Genomic DNA, 22,729 nt, shown 5'->3' on the forward strand with positions numbered 1-22,729 from the left:
ACACACACACACAGACGAGCCTGAGATAAAAGTATCTAAAAACTCTTATAATAATAGAAATCACTAAAAAGCAATTAAATTCCAAGTAGAACTATAAATACTATAGAAAATGCTATGAGAAGTTAACTAGGCCAAAACAACGAGGCCAAATATTTAAAGCGTAAATATATAAACACATGGGAAGGGAACTGCAAGGAGGCTATAAGAGCTAACTATCTAACTACCTATATCAAAAAACTACTAATGCTATGTAATAGAGCTACGAAATAGAAATTTTTAAAGTTTACTGGCTCGAGCTTTCACTGGAACCTCCGATCAAATGCCGCGGCAAACTAGATCTGAGGTAATTCACAGTGCATCATGGGATAGGGACTTGGCCTCGAGCTACTGGAAGACCTCGAGCTTTGCATGTGGCAATACTGGGGCCAAGGGACTGGCTCCGAACCCATCAGTAAAGAATGAACACCGAGACTGAACAACTTCACATCAGATGTTTCACAAATATGACTACAATATATACTGATAAAGTATAAGCATCAATATTATTTTTACTAATTCTTACAATATTACCTTGAGGTAAATTTTGCAGCGTTCCAAAAGCAGTTTCCACTTCAGGGCTGTTTTCTGCTCTTCAGTTAATCTTAAGAATCCGTCAACCTAAAAAAAAAAAGTTTTAATGCACTGGTAAGGGAATAAAATCACTACTGGCTTAGTAAATACAATGCAAATGTGTAGGTAATGCAGACAGAAGAGTGTGGCTGCTCACAGTCTGAAACTCCATAAAGAACAGTTCTCATAAGTAAACTTAATTCATATGGATCACTAATTGCAGAAGCACAATCTATATGCCCCCCCACCAGTCACCTTCTCAAAGTTTTGGGCACTTTTCATATATTCCACCCACCAGGAGCATATGGGGTGCTCCATATAGCAAGTCCCTTGTTGTGGAAATGGTCTGGTGAGCCACATCAATAAATTGTCGATCGTAAAATAAAACCTTTTCTGGAGGGAGGCAAGCCATGATGAGAGAGTTAAAGTTAGAGTTAAAGGCATCCTAGAAATGTTAATCTTTGAGACTGAAGTAGAGAGGATTTCTTCAGGCTCAATTTGAAACCCAGTTTTCAGAAGAGTTTTAAGGTAAAAAGAAGGAATGTCTGGAGTACACTAAGATGAGTCTGCAGAAGGCAACTACTGGAGTTAAGCATTTTTTAAATACTCTTGGAGCTGTGAAAAGTCTGAAAGGTAATGATGTATATTGAAAATGTAACCCAGACACAAAAAAATCTTAAGTAACACGAGAAGTCTTTGTGAATTAGAATATGGTGATGTGCATCTTTGAGATCTAGGGTTACTAAATAGGACTGGGAAGGAAGAAGAGCAAATAAAGACTGTAGGATTAACATTTTGAACTTTAGAATTATTAGAAATTAATTCAGAAATGAAAAATCTAATAATGGTCCCCATATGCCTCTTTTCTTGTGTACAAGAAAAATCCTGGAGTAAAATCCTTTTCCTTGCTGGGAGTGAGGGACAGGTTCTAGCACCCCTTGAACTAGCATTTCTTAAAGTATCTGAAGGAACATATGTGTTTGGATTTTTGGAAGGAAAAGAATTATGGACATATGGATGGATTTCCACTGTCATTTGAAGTCCTTTTGAATTATTCTTAGTACCCAAGAACTGATTATTTGTTCCCAGAAATATAGAGAAAACTCCAGCAAAGCTAGAACTTCCACTGAGTGACCTCTCAAACCTCCTGTATCAGAGGAACATGCGATATATAGAAATGACCCTTATGAACATCAGGTGTTTCAGCTATATGGCAATACTGAATGCCTACAACTTATCTCTTTTTAAGATAAACAAAGTGATCTCAGTGCCAACATGAAAAACTGATAAACTTGCACAAAGCACAGGGAAACCAGCAGTGTTGACAGTCCGTTTATTGTACACACGAGAACACATACACCAACCACAGACCAGAACAAGAATAATGTTGTAATAAAATTCCTTTTACGTTTTCGTCATCCAAACTTCATCAGATTAACTGTTCCCTCCAAAATGAACATTTATATAACCCTTGTCAATTTAAATGCATTGCTAGCTGCGGATAGCATGCATCCAGCCTACACATTTCGTGGGATAGTAACTAGCCAGTTCATTAGGGTACTTAGACTCTGTCAAAGTAAGAATGACCTGTTTGAGGAATCCAATAAATTAGAACTTTTATTTAAAGAAAGGGGTTATGATATGAATATGGTCAGAAAAATCAGACGTGATATCATTGGTGACATAGATCTAGCCACCACTGGAAAATCCCTTACATTACATGGACATAGGAGTAAAGCCTCTATGGAATTGACCTCTTATGAAAACAATATACACTATGTTATTAAATATACAAATGAAGTAGAAAGCATTAGAGGTATCATCAGAAAAAATTGGAATGTTCTCACCGTGAATAAGCAAATTAAAGATATAGTAGGTCCCACCCCCAGGTTTTGTTATAAAACCAGTGATAACCTTAAGAAACAACTTTGCAACGATCAGCATATTACTAATGTAGGTAAACCTACTGGTTTACTCTTGGGTGATGTAGTAATTAAAGGGACTCATCCATGCCTACATTGCCCTAGGTGTAATAGCCTAAGCAAAACGCAGGAGTTTAAGCATCCCAATATGGACATAATATTCAAACCTAAATTTTATGCGGATTGCAATACTAGGAATGTGATTTATTTGGCTACCTGCTCCTCTTGTTTAGCCTTCTACATAGGTTTAACCAAAAGAAGATTGCGTGATCGCATTTATGACCATCTTTACGAAATTCGGAGACAAGAGGAAACCAATGCGTTAGCTAGACACGTGCAGGATAATCATTCTCACTTTTTTACTTTTAGGGTCCTACAGGTCATTACACCTACATTAAGGGGAGGCAATACTGAGCACATGTTGGCCAAAGCTGAGCTACATTGGATATTAAAATTAGCAGCGCATCTTCCACCGGGCCTGAACAGTTCTATACCCTTAAAACCTGCACTAGTTGAACGCAGGTAGAATCATATAAGGAAACACCGGGTTATACTCTGAGTAAGTGTTCTCCATATGGTTTTTACATACATAGTGCTATCGAACTATGATGGATTTATCTTCCACATGTCCATATGGTATTGCTATACTTCTCAGCCACGTTCTGATGGGTCCTTTAGACATATCTGGCATTTTCACTGGTGTAATTAATTCATACTACATACTCTACAATTGTTGATCATAACTAGTATTACAGCATGAGTATTGCCTTTCATCCATAATGGGTGTTCAGGTGTTTTCTAGTCTCATGATCCAACACCCTGATTTTTTATTTATGGAACCATTCTCCATATACGTTGGTTCATATATATATATTTTTTATCACATGTCATTCAGAGTGCATCAGGATGGTTTGAGTTTTGAAGCATACTTTCTGATTTTTTATATAGTATGTGCAATTCGTATAGTCGTTTGGCTAGCTTTGCTGAATGCATTTTCAATATCAGACTACATGTTTGGCTTTCAATACATCCATTGGAGCAGGTGTTACATTTGGTGTGTAGAAATGTTTTTTTAATCTACCGGCTCATATTTTACAGTTGGTTATTGTTGTTTTACATTTTTCATGGCACGTAGGTTGTTTTATTTTTCATACTCCTTATATTCTTTATTACTTTGTACTAGCATTGCTATTTAATTTTATGATCTTTTAAATATTTAGGGATGATAGGGTGTTTAGTTCAATATGACTCATGAACTAACGCCTTTTTATTGAAAATGTGTAGTTTGAAGTAACATCGATTGATGACTAAACGTCTGCTATGCACTGTAAGCTTAAGGCATTAGGACCAAGAAGATCGCTTTGCTTTTCTTAAGATGCCCTATAGGCACGTAAAAGCACGTGATCTCCCGTGCAGATACGTGAGTCTGCCCGTCTTTCATATAGTGTAAAACTAAAGTATAGATACGCTTATGGCTCCAAATCCAGTAAGGATTCTAATGATACAATTTCTGGTTGTATCATCATGTTGTTGGCGAATACGATTCTGATAGGGACACTTCAGGGTGATCCACGGAACAACTACTTAGTATTGAATCTATGCCCGTGAGTAGTGTTTTGCTATAGTTGACAATGTAATCACTGCATTATTCATAAGAATGAATGTTGCCACATTACTAACAATTCCGATGGAAGTTTGATGGTCCTTGGTTTTTTGGCGTTAATATATAGATCATCAGTGTTGTGTTTGATAAGATCGCTGGAACGATCTATGATTTTAGAATTTTTTGCATAGTTTTTATGAATAGTTTTACTTGACGTTCTTTAATTTGTTTTGGTCTCCATGACTATTAATTGCCTAGTTGATTAGTTGCAGTATGTGTACCTAATGAGCCCGCCAAAAGGCTGTATATATGTACCTGATATTTTATTTTGAACTAATACATCTGATGAAGCATAGCTTGGCTATGCGAAAGCGCTCATGTTCTGTTTTTGAATAAACATTTTTGCTACAACTTTAAACGACTGCCATTGGATTTTATCTGGAACAAGCTGCCGTTTGTGTTTTGGTGATACCTTCGTGGTGATTGCTCTTACATTTATACATTTAACCTTTTGAATTATTCTTAGTACCCAAGAACTGATTGTTATTTGTTCCCAGAAATATAGAGAAAACTCCAGCAAAGCTAGAACTTCCACTGAGTGACCTCTCAAACCTCCTGTATCAGAGGAACATGCGATATATAGAAATGACCCTTATGAACATCAGGTGTTTCAGCTATATGGCAATACTGAATGCCTACAACTTATCTCTTTTTAAGATAAACAAAGTGATCTCAGTGCCAACATGAAAAACTGATAAACTTGCACAAAGCACAGGGAAACCAGCAGTGTTGACAGTCCGTTTATTGTACACACGAGAACACATACACCAACCACAGACCAGAACAAGAATAATGTTGTAATAAAATTCCTTTTACGTTTTCGTCATCCAAACTTCATCAGATTAACTGTTCCCTCCAAAATGAACATTTATATAACCCTTGTCAATTTAAATCATCCAATAAAGTAACAGTGTCAATCATTAATTAAACATAATTAACCCTAAACTGTCTCAATGTGATTACACTGTGTAAAACAGTTCCTAAAACATAAATATAACACATAAACTGTTGTTAGCCATATCTTGTGAAAACACAAAGTATTATGATATCAAATACATCAAATGTTTAAATACAAATGTTTAAAAAAGACTTGCTAATATTGTTTAAAAACAAGTTCGCCATCTGGTGGAATAACCTGGTACAGACCATGCAGCAGATTGTATTAAAATGTTCAAAAAATAAATAAAAACATAAACAAGTGTGTAAGTTAATATATGTTCAAAGATATCATACACATGTCATAAAAAATATAATTATGTGTGTATATTGAAGAAACCGCTGTATTCCAGTCGAGTTTCCCAAGGACCACCCCTAAGAATCTACGAGCATGTCTATGACATTAGGAAGAAAAATGACAAAAATGCTCTGTACATTCACAAACATGTGATAAACCTGATTTTCAATTTTTCGTTATAGAGGTCCCCCTGGACCCTAGGGATGGTCCATGGGAAACTCGACTGGAATACAGGGAGTTATACTGGCAGTTAATTTTGGATGCTAGTACCCCACCAGGGCTTAATGACATGCTAACTTTAAAACCGGTATTAAAACTTAGATCTGCCAAGTTATAAAACAATTTGAGGAATTTGTTTCTTCAATATACACACATAATTATATTTTTATGATTTTAATACACATTACTGCTGCAATGGTCTGTACCAGGTTATTCCACCAGATGGCATACCCAGCTGATGTCCATTACCATTAGGGTGACTGCAAAATATCCCAACTAACAAACTAAAACAGAGTGAGAAGGGGTATAACAGCCCTGTGTTTCTCATGCATAGTCAAACACTCTGCTTGTGCTATGCTGATGAGGTCATAACAAGGCCGAAATATGCATATCCACAGCTAGTGGGGTTTGGCTTTATTGGCCTGAAACTGTCCATTGAAATGACTTAAAAAGAAATAAGTCATGGGCATTCAGTATCGCCATATAGCTGAAACACCTGATGCTCATAAGGGTCATTTGCATATATCCCATGTGCCTCTGATACAAGAGGTTTGAGAGGACACAGTGGAAATTCTAGCTTGGCTGGAGTTTTCATTTAGTTTTTACTGATTGTTTTTTCTGTGTGATCTTCTCACTCTGTTTTAGAAATACAGAGAAAGAGAAAGATTGTCTGTTATTCTGAGAGGTAGGCCAGGATGGGGAGGGGAGGGAGTGCCTGTGTAGTCACACACTCTTTATGGTCCAGGTAGAGACCTGGAGCCATTCTTCTCTCTCTTGGATTCCCCATGCCATTTCTTTTTATATTGCTGTTTACCTGGTTACTGCTAGCCCTGCTTAAATGGTTTACTGAAGAAAGGTCCAGGGCTGGAGGGATAGAGTTTGCTATACTTAGAGACCAGTGACAGAAAAAGCTGTTTACTCCCCGCATTAACTTGCCCCTTTCCTCTAAACACTGCAGGATCACAGCTGAGGAGTTACCATAAAAGGCAACTTTCAGTAAGAGGGCAATAAGAACATGGGAGTTCACATCCCCAGGGAGATTCTGTAACCTAGGCCAGACAAGTCTACATATTACAGATCCTGTGGCTGCTGCTTGAGAAACTGCATCACAGAAATACTTGATGGAGCACTTTTAGAGCTGTGATGCAGACGTTGTTACATTTCAAAGGGAAAACTTAGAATCCAAAGAAGGCAGGGCCTAAAATAATCTGCCACTTGTTTAAAAATGTTTAAAGGAAATGTTTGTCTATGTGGGTCTGGCAACTGATAGCCCTAAAGACAAGGGTTGAAGAACCATATACCTTCTTTCCCCCAAATCAATTGAATGCCCTGCTATCCTTCTCATTGTGTATGAGAGGCTGCCAAGGGCTTGGAAGTACTCTCCTTATCCATGGAGATTACAGCAAGATCTGCCAATGGATACTGGAATAGGTGTTTGTGAGACTCAGACACTTTATATAGCCTATCATGTTTCTTGGGTGAAGGGGGGTTGAGCATCTGGAGAAGAACAGAGAGAGTTGAAAGTATCCTACAAAACCATAAGAATTGGTTCAATGACCAGGGGTTTGGGGGAGTCAACATTAAGAAGCTCATAATGTTTTCTGTGCCTTTGAAATTTCCCTCCAATTTAACCAGGTCTTTCATTTTTGAAATAGTGTCAGAAAATAAAATCTCCTCAGTGGAAGAATCAGTAGAAATGTTTTCCTCAAACTTTTGACATGTAAGGAACTGCAGAGGAGAGCAGGGAAAAATAATCTATCCTTTCTTCTTCTGACTCAGAGAACAGTTCTTCCACAGAAGAAGAGGAGATCTTTTCCTCTTAGAATGGAAGAAAATTCTAAGAGGAAAAGGTAGAGGTCTGCAAAGACTGGAAAGCCCTAAAAAGCCCTTTAGCAAAACTATACCACTGTTCTTGATACCCCTTGACACTAGCTGGAGTGGGAAGAAGGGAAAGATGTTCAGTCTTTTGGGATTTTTCCCTAGCTTTTTTTAAGCCTAATAGTTTTAGAACATCTGACATTTGCATTTCCGTGAGGAGCTTGCTACCCCCTCTCTTACTAAAACCTGAAGTATACTATCTGTCCATTTAGTCAATAGAAAATTATGTTCTTTCTTCTCGAGCACTCGCTTGATGTCTAGTCTGAATGGACATGCCTAACTCTCCTTAACCTTCATGGCTTCTTCTGGAGCATCACCAGATGGATTGAGAAGATTGGACTGATGGTCCAGTGGCTCTGAAAATACCACAGCAGGTATGTCAGTCCCAAACTGGGAAAAAAGGTCAAGGCAAGAGTCCTGTCAGTACTCTAATGCTTTTTTCTCTTTTTCTTTGACTCATGGAGGATGCCAAGTGAAGACAAGTCAGTAACCATGAAGGTACAAATAAGCGCTTTGAGTCAGTGATTTTCCATGAAAAGATTGAGGTTATTCAGCCTACTGCAAATGCGTTTTTGGGGTAAAGAATAGGCAAATACTGCACAAACAGATGTCATTTTATTCCTCAAGACAAAAGATCCAGGCAGTGTGGGAGTCCTTGTATAGGATCAGTCTATCACACTCACATGTTCCCCTTCTGACAGACAAAAGAGAAAAAGAGCAATATTTTTAGTGAAAAATAAAGGAACCAAAAGGGGTACTTACTTGCCCATAAAGCTGAAATATGACTAAGTGCTGAAACTGAAGATCCAGTTTACATGAATCATGTGACTGAACTCTTCAATAACAAGAATGTTCTGTATTTTGCTGCCTATACATCCCTTTTATATCTGCATGCTCTTCTTATATTTCACGGGACATGTGGTGCATAAGGAAGGCACCCAAAAGCTTTTGTATACAGGCCGGACATTCAATATCCTTGGCAGGATACACCCCGTATAGCTTTATGCTACTGCAACAGTGATCTAATGATGGACATCAGGTGTTTTTTGAGAAATTTAGGACAGAGGGAAACATGTAAGTGTTCCAATTCCTGTTTTCCTGTATCCTGGTTTCTTCAAAGATCAGGTCAATGAGTCTCCAGGGAAGCCAATTCTGAAGGGAGGAAACAGGCAGGAAGCTATCCCTAGCATATAAAGTGTGGAAGATGTCCCTGAGGTCAGGAAAGGAAGGGAGTGGAATATCTATATATCTATATCTATCTATATATCCATATCTATCTATCTATATCTATAAAAAATAAATATATATATATATATATATATATATATATATATATATATATATATATATATATATATATATGTCTGTATGTGTGTGTGTGTGTGTGTGTGTGTGTGTGTGTGTGTGTGTGTGTGTGTGTGTGTGTGTGCATTAAAACCTGCTTAGTTACTGTAAGTACTAATTTGATTTAAAATCATCTGTGAAGATTTTATGAACTGGACTTTATTTTTAATGCATTTACCACGTTGGCTACAAGGAATTTAAGTTTTATGTTGTCGCATGTAAATAATAAAATTCTTATGTTTCTGAGGAAGCTATTTTTAGAGATTGGTGTTATTGCTGTTAATACTATTTAATGCTCTCATTAAATAGTAAAAATATATAAACCAATACTGACAGCAAAAAAATAAAATAAATAAGTAAATAAATCAATCAATCAATAAATAAAAAAAATCTAAACAAAATATTGAGAAAATTGTAGTTATACCAGGAATGGGTTTATACCCTTTTCCCACGGTTGTGCAACCTCAGAGTTGGTAAATATACTTAGCAGGGGGTATGGAGAGTGCAGGAGGCTTGACCCCCCCCCCCCTGCAAAACATTGGTTTTTGATGTGCTTAGAATTTGTCTATATATATATATATATATATATATATATATATATATATATATATATATATATATATATATATACATAGATAAAAATAGATATACCTCGATAAATAAAATATGTAATACATATATTGGTGAATAAGCTCAAAGCCTATTCACCACCAAGAAACTTAATGTCCTAGAGCTCATGTTGGAAATTGTAGGTGTCTATGTAATCATCTAGGTGATAAACTGGCACAGTTAGTAGCATTGCCACCTCACAGCAAGAGGTCTTCTGGTTCATGTGGATTTACTTCTGGTTCCTGCATATCAAAGAAATTAAGTAAGTGGACTGGTGACTCTAAATTATCCATAGGTGTGTGATATGGTAGAAACAACAGTAATCTACTTCCATTCATTACTTGCCTAGAAAATTTGGATGGCAATAGCTGTTTATAGGATTACAACAGCATTACATGAGTTAAATGTAACTTGACAACAATGGATAAATATACTCCTCCATTTCCTTCCTAAACTGAAGGATAGAGAAGGGGAGTTTATTCCACAGGCACAGGAGTCTTTGAAATATAAAGCTGTCACATTTCACATATGATGATATAACTTTTTATTGAGATAGAAAGGCTTCTTCGGTTCAGATCATCAGGAGGTAATCTAAGCAAAGGGTTTCAAATAGTAAGTTGTCCTTTAGTGTTTTTTGTCAAGTACAGGTAATCTCTAAAGAAGGTAATGCAATACAGAGAAAAGAAAAAAAAGTTGCAGTAGTTTTTGACTCTAAAACAGTACTTGAAGTCCTTCAATCCACCTTTTAAGGATGTTTTGCACTGTCTCCATTTGCACCAACTGGCAGGTGAGGAATTTACAAAACAGGATAATTGGTCTGATAAGAGAAACTGAGAAATAGCTACCTCCCTGGCATGGCCCTCAACTCCATGGAGAATCATTTGGGCAACTCCATAGCCTGTGTAGGTAGTAATAAGCAGAGAAGCTTGGAGAAGGTAGCTTCAGGAATAAGACATGGACATACTGAGAATGTATTGGATAAGAGTATTTTTTGGCAGGTTCCTTTAGAAGCCAATAAAGAACATGGTTTAAATGAACTTTTGAATTTTAACTGTTAGACAGTTACTTTATGTTATGCAGAGTTTTATTAGTTTTTATGCATTTTAGTACTCATTTGTTACAGTGTCTTGCATGTGTTTTGCTTAGTAAAAAACTAAATGTATTTTTTTATTCATATAGATGTTCCTGAAAGCAACATTTTACAAATAAATGCTTCTGACTGGTGATTTAGATATCATGATTGTGATTCTTCTTAAAAGGCTTTGTTTAACTCAGTTTCACCCAGACTGATGATACGCTGCGAAACAGAATGAAAATTTTAACTGATTTTGTATTTTATTGAATAAAACATATGAAGTTCTACCTTGAAGGAATAAGCCTCCTGTGTTTTTTTATTTTTATCATTCTGAGAAAGGTCATCTATAAGGAATCTAGCATCTTTTAATGTTTTGTCAAGTTCTATTTTTCCCCATCAGTAGTACATAAAGCTGGTAGTGGTAGGATTTGCCAAATATAAGAATACTGCAGTTATGACATTGAAGACAAGGCCATTTTCCTGCCCCATTCATATCTAATGGTAAGTGCTGTTTTCAGGGAGATGGTGAAACTGGGGCAATGCTCCAGCTTTAGAGTCATCTGCACATTTGGTTAGCCGAATAATTGAGTCATTTTTGACATTTGAGAAAGAAATACTAAAGAAACAGCTGTAGAATAGAGCCTTGAGGATCTCTACTGTGGACAGGATATGATGCAGACAGCAGTCCTGTTATATTGTGCAAGACGATGTAGACATCTGCAGTGTATCCAAGTTACTTTGGCTTTATATACCTTTATTTAGACCACTGAATTTATGTATGATTCCATCATAGGGTACAGGGTTGAACATTTGAGACAGTTCAAATTAAGCAGCATGTACAAATAAACCTTCATCCAGGGCTTCAGTCATTCTCTAAAAAAAGTTTACAAGGTTAACAATAAAATATTTGCCTATGACAAAACTGTATTACGTAAGGTCATGGAGAAGGAGGTTTCCCTTTATCTGTCTGAATAAGTTCCAAGATGATTCTCTCCCTCACACTGCACTACTTAACCATGAGGCTGACCAGTGTATAATTACTGCCATATGTGGAAGATCCTCTCTTGTAGACTGGGACTACAGTGGCCTTCTTCCAGATATCAGGGATGTAGCCATTTCTAATGCTGTATTAAGAAGGTGCATAACTAGGCTATTACAGAATACACAATTTAGGCTTCCTAGTATTGCATCTGGCTCAAGAAACTGGTTCTTTTGACCTTACCAAGGGTACAGGCAATCATTTTGGATGCAATTTTTTGTACAATCCAGTACAGGGAGAAAGAGTGGATGGGTTTCCCTTTTATAGTCTAAATTTACTCAAAATTTGTATGCTAGTGTGTTAGCTATATCTTTTGGCTGCATTATGATGATACCACTTTGTTCTACCATGGTTCTTCCCTTATTTTTCTGGTGCAGTGGTAGAAGACCTTGTGATAAACAGAGATGCTGCCAGCCCAGCTAGATGGATTTTTGTACATAATTATATGTCACTTGAAAATATTAATATGATTTATATAGAAATGTGACACTGCCAGCCCAGCTAGATATAATTTTGTAAACAATTATATGTCATTTGTGAACAGTAACATGATTTGTATGCTTGCCTTAAAAATGTAAGAAAACTATATGTTCTGTACTGACCTTTAAAATTGTAACTACAGTGGACCCTGCTGGAAAAGAGCAGAAACATGTATAAACTACATGTCAATGCAAATATATGGTTTCATAGTAGAAAAAGGACATACAGAGAGTTAACCTGCAAAACTCTAAGAAAATAAGCTGATAAGTAAAGTGTTTTACGATGTGTTATAAAGTTAGTTTATCCCAGCTAAGGGACAGGATGTCTAGGCTAGGGGCTTCTTTCTATTGTCTGGAAACAGAGGTAATTACAGGTTTCCAAGGTAACTGTTTTACGACTTTCAGTTCCAAGCAAGCTTCTAAAAGAGAATTGTCAGCTTCTGAGAGATAAGTATTTTTAACAGAGACATGTTAAAAATGTAAGCTCCTGCTAGCCTGGGAAACTTAGACAGAGGTGACACGAACAATGTAATCTGAGATGATTTAGCAGTAACGTGTATTATTAACTTAAGAACTATCTCAGAGAAAAAGGCAGGGCATTTTGCATCTTGTTCTGGAACTGTAAACATCCTCTTACCAGCACTTTGCCTTGCTCTGTAAGTAAGTTATTTAGAACATAGTTTCTCTTAGAGATAGATAGGAATATAGCAAGATTAGTGTAGACATTTTCTATATTTATGTGAGACTATCCTTTATTTTAAAGTGTTTCCTGTGATTCTGAACTCTATTGTCATTGTGTTGAGTTAATGAGTATTGTCTTGTGCTTTTATTATTTATTAAATATATTTAAACCTTTTAATTGCGACTGGTTTTGTATAGAGATATATAAGCTCTTAGAGTACTTGCATATGTATTTGGTGATACTGTACAAGCCATTCCAACAGCCTTCGAGTCTCGGTCACACTTACCATTTGGATAATAGTGACATTACACAGTAGAAGTGGTCACCCTCTGGGAAGGGACTTTTAGTAGCTGATAAGTAAGAGTGGTTGGTGGCAGTGATTTCTACCTTATAGTCTGGGCAGAAGGGGGCCTAGCTAGTGATCCTGTGCCAGCCTTCCCCGGAGTGTCTGTGTGTTTGTATATAAATCAAATGTGAACGTATGTGTGTGTCAGCTACTTGGGCAGGGACACAAAGCACTGGTTGGACAGAGAGGGTGCTGGAGGATTTGGCTTGACCATTCGGCTGAGATCTTAACCCTATAGCTGTGCCAGAGGGGAGTCTTATTGGGGATCTGGACAGATACGGAGAAACCAGCCCCAGACTGACAGTGATCTCTGTGTGCTAGTAAGGGAAATTGTACTTTACTATGTCTGTACTGTTCATCCTCCCAATGTGCACGTCCCACACTGGTTTTAGTGGTGAGGATTGAGGCTCCTTGATTACTGGGCCAGGGCAGGGGTGTCACAGACCTCATTACTGTTATTTAACCTGAAGGCAATTTAACTCTGAATGAACACTGCTTCTTTGATTGCTTTTGTGAGTTCTTTTTGAATGATATTGACCTTAGCCTTCTTGTACTAAGATAGGTAAAGTCTGAAGGTATGATATGTTCTTTTCTTTTGGTTTAATAATTAGTTAATTTTGTAACTCTAGTGTTAGGCTAACTGCAGGTTTCCAAAATCATGGGGATGAATTTATTAATTCAGTTGTTTAAAGTATTGTAGATATTTGTGATTGCTTCATCAGTTAGTTCTGTGCTTGTGTGTGTGTTTGTATGTGGGGGGGGGGGTCTAATATACAGTCCCAATTAATTCATGCAGTGTGATTGTTCAGGATAACACAGTTGCTATTTGAAACATCCTGAAAGGTAATTTTATTACAGTTGGTTTAACATATTTGAGGAATGTGAAATTGTGGTAAGAATGAGAAGTTGAGTGGAGTAATATTAGCTTAGCACAGCTGGCAGCAATGTTTATCAGGATGATACTGAACATGTTGTTCCTACTTGTCAGCATTTTACTATCTATTCTAGAATGTTTTAAGTTTATGAAGTATAGTAATTTTTGCTCCTGAGTATTGGTTGAGTCATAGTTTTCCGAGTCCATGGAGTGATCATTTAGGTCACTGACTAGAAAGTATTTTCCTATATGAGGAGGGTAAGTTTAGCAAGGAGGTAGTGAACTTTTGGAGGCAACATGGAGGGAATGCAATAACATCTCACAAAACTGCACTTTGTGTTGTTATGTAAATTGGGTGTGAAGTAGTTCAGTCCCAATAGTTGTTTCTATAACCTCACATTTGAAAGCTTAAAATACAAAACTGGAAATACTATCTTCTTGTTCAGTGATTCAAACTTGAGTGGAAAGAGTTGTAACCAGGTATTTGTGTAATACAGAATGGGTCTTTGGGCTATGCATCTATGATAGTGCATATCATGGTTCCCTGAAAGGCAAGTTAAGCATCTAGGCAGCTTACTTTTTTATTGTTTAAGGTGTGGATGTTAAGTTCTATCTTCATCTTTCTTTCAACTGCAAAGCTTAGCCTGGAATGCCCATTAATTTGATACTACACAAGAAGTCATGCCGAAGGGAAAAAAGGGTCTATTCAGTGTACTAACCTCATGTAAAATAGATCTGCACCTCACACAATTCTTCCCAAGTTGAAAAGGACTGGGTTCTCTAGATTAATACTATATTTTAACAAGCTATTAAACCCAGTAATATAGCCCCCATATTTAGGTGATATCTTTGGTGAAAGACGGATCTCACTAACTACAGAGGCCTTAACAGAATGATACGGGTATTCACAAGTTAGTCATATCGCTCCACATTAGAGAGGAAGGAGTGTCCAATGTTACTGATCCCGACAAGCACAAGTGCAAAGCCAAATTCATGAGAAACAAAAGGTATGTACTCACCATAATTATACAGCTAGATAAACAGGTCAATACTCGTCAACCAGTAGGACTTAAAACTGCAAGCTTTCACTTAGCTCAGCATCAGAAACTTTCCCAGGCTACTAGCCCCTGCCTTTTACCCATAATTATCTGCCAGCTAACTTTCTCTCCAGATCTCAGAAGCACCATCTGAAAACAAGGCACAGGTGCAAAACAACACCAGCAATAATCCTCCAGACCATGATTACCATGAGGCAGGGGAAAGGAAAGTATGCATGATAATGAGGAAGGCCTGCTCATCCAGATCTACCATTATAGTAAATAAATTAAAGTTATGTACTCACCATAACTATGCATTTGTGCTGTCCATTTTCTTTCTTCCTCAACGAGTAGGGATTCCGGATCCAACCTTAGATCCGACTTGGCTGCATTTCACAGACTTTCGGATCCAACTGTCAAGCTCCTCCCTCTACCCAAGGCCATAATGCTTTAATCTGCCCACAATACCTCAGACTGAGTTTACTGCCTTAAAGGTCATAAGATATAAAAGAAATAGAGAAAAGTAATAAAACCAGGGCTCAAACCTGGAACAACAGGTTCCAAAAGTCCATTGGGTCACTTCCAGAAGATAGCAGGAAGGGGGAAGGATGGAGGGGAGTTCAGGAAGAATGAAAATGGACAACACGGATGCATAGTTATGGTTCAGTACATAACTTTAAATGTTGTCCTTTTCATTCCTCCTCAATGAATGGGACAGAGTCCCACACTACATGAATTCTGGGTGGCCCTCATAGAAGGATATTCTGGAGAACTGCTGAACCAAAAGTAGCTCTACTTCTAGAAGCAGAGTCTAACTTGTAATGAGCAATAAAAGTATTAGCATTAAACCAGACACCTGCTGTGCAAATATCATCAATGGAAGTTCTAGACCAAAAAGTAGAGGAGGTGGCCATGGACCTGGTTGAATGAGCTTTGGGTGATTTTGATAGGGAAAGACCTTACTGGCAATATACAAAGGAAATGCAATTATTTATCTATTTGGCCCAGGTAACTCTAGAAATTGGAGATCCCAGCCTGTTTGGTGAAAAAGAAACAAACTGAAATCTTTTGTCCTGTATAAATAGAAACATAGTTGCCTATGTACATCTAAGAGATGTAGCATATATCCTTCTTTATTTGAATAATTAGGGAAGAAAACTGATAAACGAATCATTTGATTGATGCTTGATTCAGAGGCTACTTTTGGTAGGAAGAAGGACTAGTTTATAAAGTAACTCTATCTTTGCGAAAAACAATGTAAGGGGATTTGGATGATTGAGCCTGAAGTTCAGAAATCCGTCTTGCAGAAGTAATATCAACTTAAAAGGCTATTTTCCAAGAAAGAAATGTTAAATCATTTTCTTGCTGAAGGTTCAAATGGTTGTTCAGTTAGCCCCTAAAGTGCCACTCTTAAATGCCGAGGAGACAGGTCTTTCACCTGAGGTCTGTGTAAGAAGCTGCCCTTTAGGAAAGCCTTGCACAACTTGGAAGCAGACAAACAAGAAACATCGTGTCCTGCGTGAAAATTTGATATGGCTGCCAACTGTACTTTGACTGTGGAAAAACTAGCACCTTCTTGAAAAACAGAAGCTAAAAACTCCAGTCCAAAAGAACTAGGGGCAGTAAAAGGATCAATGTCATTTTTCAGGGCCTAAATTGAGAATCATTTCCATTTACTCTTGTAAATCCTCTTAGTAGAATCTTTCTGGGAGGACAAAAGTATATGATAAACTGGGGAGGAAAGTCTGGGCTATCTAGCTATTAATGGAACTGGAGAAACCATGCAGTTAGTCTGAGGCTGGGGATACTGAGATGCTTCATCCCTGAAGGATGCGAAAGAAGATCTGGACAGGGATCCAGTACCCATGGAGAATAACAAAGATGAGATGAAAGGAAGGGGAACCACACTTGATGAGGCCAGAAGGGGGCTATAAGGACAACAGATCTCTTAGCTTGAGAGTTTTTGACTGGCATGAACTGTGTAACAGCTGAGCCGGTTCCAAGGATTGCAACTGAGTACCCAAAGGTCAAGGACAGATGAAGATCGACAACACAGATGGAATGTTATGGTAAGTACATAACTTCTTTTTCTACTATATCTCTCAGTTACAACAAGCTAATTAAAACTTCAACAATATACAAACATAAAAAAAACATTCTTGCACGGACAGGCAAGCCATTCTGTACCTTCTACTTCCCCTTATTTAAATTTACAAATAGTTGCAATTTCATCTAGATTATGCTTGACAAAGGGTAAGAAAGATACACGTATGTACACATAAGCAAGCATTTGATGCATGAACACATAAGAAAAGGCATATGGCAAAACCTGGTCTTTGCTAGTGTTCCTAAATAAAGGGATTAAGAGAAAAATATGTTGATGCTGGAGTACTTTTTTCTTTATATACACAGGATATACAGCTACTCACTCACATTCTCTGCAATCATGATAACTCCCACTATAGACACAACAATTACTCCACATTCAAAATGCACTAACACTCAGGAAGCAAACACATGCAAAGGTGATTTGACGAATCACTGTCCTTGTATACAAAAGAAGGGGAAAAGGAGGAACTGGACACCCTTTCCTTGATAACAAAATATTAAGAATGAAGTATAGTTTGCATATCCTCCCTGCATTTGTTTGTTTTTCCTCAGGTGCTCTGGTTTCCTCCCACATTACAGAGGCATGCACTAGGTATATTGGACACTAAACTGGCCATAGATGTGGGTGTGTCTGGCAGTGACGGCATGGAAAAACAGCCACAGCTGGGCTAGCCATCCGGTGGTGTGAACCTTGGCACTAGATGACTGCCACTGTTGAAGTAACACCCTGACCGCATGTGTAAAATGGGAAAAAGGGGTTGTGGATGGATTAAATTAACAGCCTTATTTCCAGGACTAGTCTAATAAATTTCTGATAATGAAATTATATAAAGAGGAAGAAAACTGTCGGAGAACTGCCAGCCTTAGAAACACTGTGCTGGAGTTCTGCTGAGAAACTGAAGAAGAACACTGGCACATTGAAAAAAATGAAAATGTTACATAGTCTGATTGTTCCTCTCCTTCATTTATAGCATCATAGGCACTGGGGGAATATTTCTAATTGCAGAGTTTTCTTTCATTGCTATACCATCAGAAAAGTCCATAAACAGCAGGCAGATGCTTAGAAAGCACTAAAATTATGCTACAGAATTATTTTTGATGCTATAGACTATGAATAAATTACAAATGTATCTAAAGATAGATCTGAAAATGGTAAAAGTACTGCTGTGTAAGTAAAATGACCATTAACAGTAGATGTTTGAATTGATCACCATTGCAGTAGCCAAAGCTATATGAGACATCCTGCCAAGGACTGGACCTCTGGACAGCTTCCATAGCTTTAGGGTACCTTACACACACACACACACACACACACACACACACACACACACACACACACACACACACACACACACACACACACACACACCTATACTACCATAACAGCGTATTCATTATTTAATAATGAATTTATAGATTGTGTTTTCATAAGTATACCAACAGCAGAGCATACCCTTTGATGGAAAAGGGTGTTTGTGCTGAAAATGAGACTTGGTCATACAAGAGGACAGAAATAATGACATGTAACCAAACAGAATTTTCAAGTTTAATCTAAACATATATACAGAAGCCTCAAAAAAAAAGTTTTAACTGGGTTCCACTTGGTGTGGAGCTCTGGAGGTAATGCAGTACAACTGAAAGGGGAGGAAATGTACTTAATTAATGTTCCACCCACACTTAAAACAGATTATTAATGCAGTAGACCAACATAGCCTGACAATTTAAAATGATGGGTTAAAAACTACAGATAAACTAGCTTTTGAAAATTGTGTACCCATGTGGGTCATGGCTGTGATAGTACATACTGTTAGGCATAGATATTTTGAAAAGGAGAACCGTATAAACCACAGTAGGACCTTCAATGTAACTCTTCTCTGTCAACACAGTCAAAACTGTAGTTCAATGTAAAGCTATGAAGCAACTGATTTATATCTCCCTCATGAAGACAATCAAAAACATTAAAAATTATCAGTTCCTTTAAGGGCATGCTGAAACATCAGAGACAATGCAAAAACTGTTGCAGGTAGGCATAACTTAATTGGAAGTGAATTTGTTCAATGCCTCTGTATCAAAGAAAAAGACTAATGAATTGTAGCAAATAATTGTGGATTATTGAGAACTGAACAGCGCTGCCCCACTGCTTGCAGTTGCTGTTATAGATTATCAGTGCTAGTGTGAAAGTTGCTGAAATGTATCGTTTAATCCTGGAGTTGACAAATGCCTTTTTCAGCATTCTGAAAGCTGAGGAGACTAAAGCTGAATTTGCATTCACTTGAGATGGCAAACAACATACTTTTCGAGTGTTGTCCTTAAAAGTATTCTCACAGTCTCATACTAAGCCATTGACAAGAGACTTAAACTGCAACTAAATAAGGTGACTGTATTTTATGACATCACTGACACTGTAATTACAAGTAAACAACCTGAATTCGCAGAATGCATTTTCTATTGGACTGCACAAAAAAAGAAGTTATGTATTTACCATAACATCCCATGTGTGTTGTCCATCATGACTTTTATTCTCACTGACGGGTCAGATCCGAACCGTCAGATCCATCTCAACCTTTTACAAAAGCTCAAGGTCTTCAGCAAAGCTCATGGGCATTCTACCTTACCCATAATGCAATTCCCCAACTGCCTCAGATCCTGTTTGCCCCTGATAACTCATATTCGAGGTAAAGCTTATCAGAGCTTAACATAAAAAAATGGTTTCTGAGGCTATACAGTCCTATTATATCCAATTAGTGCTACTCGGTCTCTCAGAAGTGTAGGTAGGGGGTATGGAGGGTGGGTTGTGAGAATAAAGGTCAAGATGGACAACACACACGGAATGTTATGGTAAGTATATAACTTCTTTATATGATGCTCCTCAAGGAGAGTACGAACTGCTTTAATCCAATTCAAACTGATAAAATCCACGAAACAAGTAAAAGTAATTCCAATAGGTTAAGCGCTTTTGTTTGGGAATCCTCCAAACTTCATCAAAACAATGAATTTCATGCACACCATACTTTTAAACTAGCATCAGCCAATTAAATATACCCCCCCCTACTCATATCCTGTAACTAATTTACATACAAAACAATTAATTAAAACCTGAACATTAGTAAGAGGAACATCCATTTTACATTCAATTTCTTTTTTAAAAACACACATAAATGTGTATAAAATTTTGTTAGATCACCCCAACCAGCTCCACCCCCTTCTTAACATAAAACAGAATTACAAAATATATATAACATTTCTTTGAAGTAGAAAAAATATAAAATAGTTTTATGTCAATAGCTTAATGTGTTTTTTAATAATAATAAAAGCTGTCTCTTCTTTGAAAATAAACAAAAGCCCATTATAACTTAGCTGCCCTGATCTTTAATACACTCTTAATACTAATCATTTAGTTCAACTCTGGGGATTTGGCAGCATCCAATTTTATTTGTCAGAATAATTATTTATATTCCAGCCTAGCTTCCCACTGTCCCCCCCTAGTGTCGTGTACAACTTGTCCAGTATAAAAAAATGCGTATTTACTATTTTGACATTCTCTGTGATGTCTAAATAGTACGTTGGTGTCCTTGCGAGAGACATCATACAAATGTTCATAAACCTGCTTCCTCATTGTTCTCTCAGTTCTTCCTACATAAAAACTTAAACAAGTCTCACATGTGACCAAATAAACCACCCCTCTACTGTTGCAGTTAAAGTAACCTTTTGGTTTCAAATGAAGTAATGAAACTTAACTTCCCTAACTCTAACAATTCTCTGGACACAAGAACAATTACTGACAACTTTAATTTTGAAGCTTGGACTGGTAAGAGGTTTAATTTAATTGAAAATGAGTTACCTACCAACAAGACTTTTTTGGACATGTTAAAAACTTTTAAAGACAATTTATTATCACAGCGGAATACGCTGATGGAAAGAGACTATTTGAATGAATGTATATTAGTAAAAGGAGTCCCTAAAAGGCTTCGTTTTGTAAAATATCCGAACAATGTTGAACCTAATAGTGTTTTCCACAAAGAACTTGTGGAATTATTTAATAATTTTGGTGTTGAAATGATGAGATTGATGGTATGGAACTATGAAGCAAAGAGGGAGAAAATACTTAATGATATTAATGTTTTAAATAACAGAACTGTATCAGATTTAATGTTTAATGTGGAGAAACTCAAGTATACAAATGTATTTAAGGAAATTAATTTACACTGTAACAATGTTTACAATTGAAAACTAAAGAAAATGCAAAGGGATTTGACTGAATACTGGGAGGGGAAAGCATACCCACCAACTACGGGCTTACCCGGTAACATGGCTGAAAGTAACAGAATGGTTGTAAATTATGAATTGACTGAGGACGGTGTAAATGACACAGAAATTCCTGTTTCCTCTTTAGGATTTCCCCCTTTGAGAAGAAGCGAGCGTTTTGCACAGAAACAGAGGCTGAACAGCCATGACAACAACAGGGGTTACAGCAATCAGTACTCAAGGGGAAGGGGAGGGGGAGGGGGAGGAAGGGGAAGAGGACAAGGAAGGAATTATCAACCCCAGAATTACTGCAGGGATTATAAGTGGAATTAGAACTAGACAGGTGTTGTGGATGAAACTACTATTATTTCTCATGCTGGAATTCAGAATAGATTAGGCAACTTTAACATTTTTAATTACAAGGATTTAGAAATTAGCAAAACTCATTTCGGATTATTTATAAAAGATTTCAGTTTGTATCCTCTAGGCCTTTAAGACTGGTTGATACTTTGATTGATTTGAAATTGTTTTATGCAAATTAAATTTGAATATTTACTTAAAAGATAGACCACAAGAATGAACTATGGAGAAAAAGAGTCTATAACCCACCCCTGATCTAGTTGAACGTGAAATTAGGAAGATAAAACCATTAAACGTAAAAGACCACAGTAATTTAACAAGGAGAAGAAAGAGAATTGGTCAATGCATTATGGTAGAAAAGTTGTCAAGTTATGAAACCTGACAAAGGGGGTGGAGTAGTAATTATGGACACTATGGATTACGACACCTGTATGTTTAATATTTGAGTGATTGGTTGAAATACAGTATTGCATCCAAAAACAAAATTACAATAGCTTATTCTAAAATTGATTTTTTTATTACAGACCATTTTTTTTCAGGGTACCATTGACAAGACGTTACTGGATTTTTTGTTGGTAGGAAACCCGCATATCCCTACAGTTTTTGGTATATCCAAAAATTCATAAAAACATAATTAAGCCCTCATTTCATCCTATTGTTGCAGCGGCAGGTTCAAAAACTGAACCTTTAGCTGTATACAAAGATTACTGGTTAATCTGTTTCTTCCATAAAACATATTTCAAAGGACTCCTGGGATTTTCTTAATAAAGCAACAAGAGACAAGTTTGACCGAGATCTACTATTTGTAACTACTGACGTCATTGACTTGTTCTCTAGTATACCACACAGAGAGGGTTTAGAATGGTTCCAAGAGACCTTGATGGAGTGTGAGTATTTAAAGAATGTGCAGGTGAACCTTAATTATGGAATTTATGTAAAACATTCTTAAGAACAATTTTATGTTCTTTAATGGGGAATATTATAAACATGTACAAGGAGTAGCAA

The 22,729-nt window shown here is 37.0% G+C and overlaps 1 protein-coding gene across 1 annotated transcript in view; it reads right to left on the reverse strand.

Moving 5' to 3' along the window:
* Positions 1-22,729, reverse strand: part of MEIOB (meiosis specific with OB-fold) — a 1,518,339-nt gene that overhangs the window by 181,884 nt on the left and 1,313,726 nt on the right. The window contains exon 12 of the mRNA XM_044088948.1: positions 571-657. Coding sequence (XP_043944883.1) covers positions 571-657 — 87 coding nt within the window. The remainder of the gene's footprint in view (positions 1-570; positions 658-22,729) is intronic.

This window comes from Protopterus annectens, chromosome 12.part0, assembly GCF_019279795.1.
Source record: "Protopterus annectens isolate FY-2018-M chromosome 12.part0, PAN1.0, whole genome shotgun sequence".
In the NCBI taxonomy this organism is placed as follows: Eukaryota; Metazoa; Chordata; order Ceratodontiformes; family Protopteridae; genus Protopterus; species Protopterus annectens.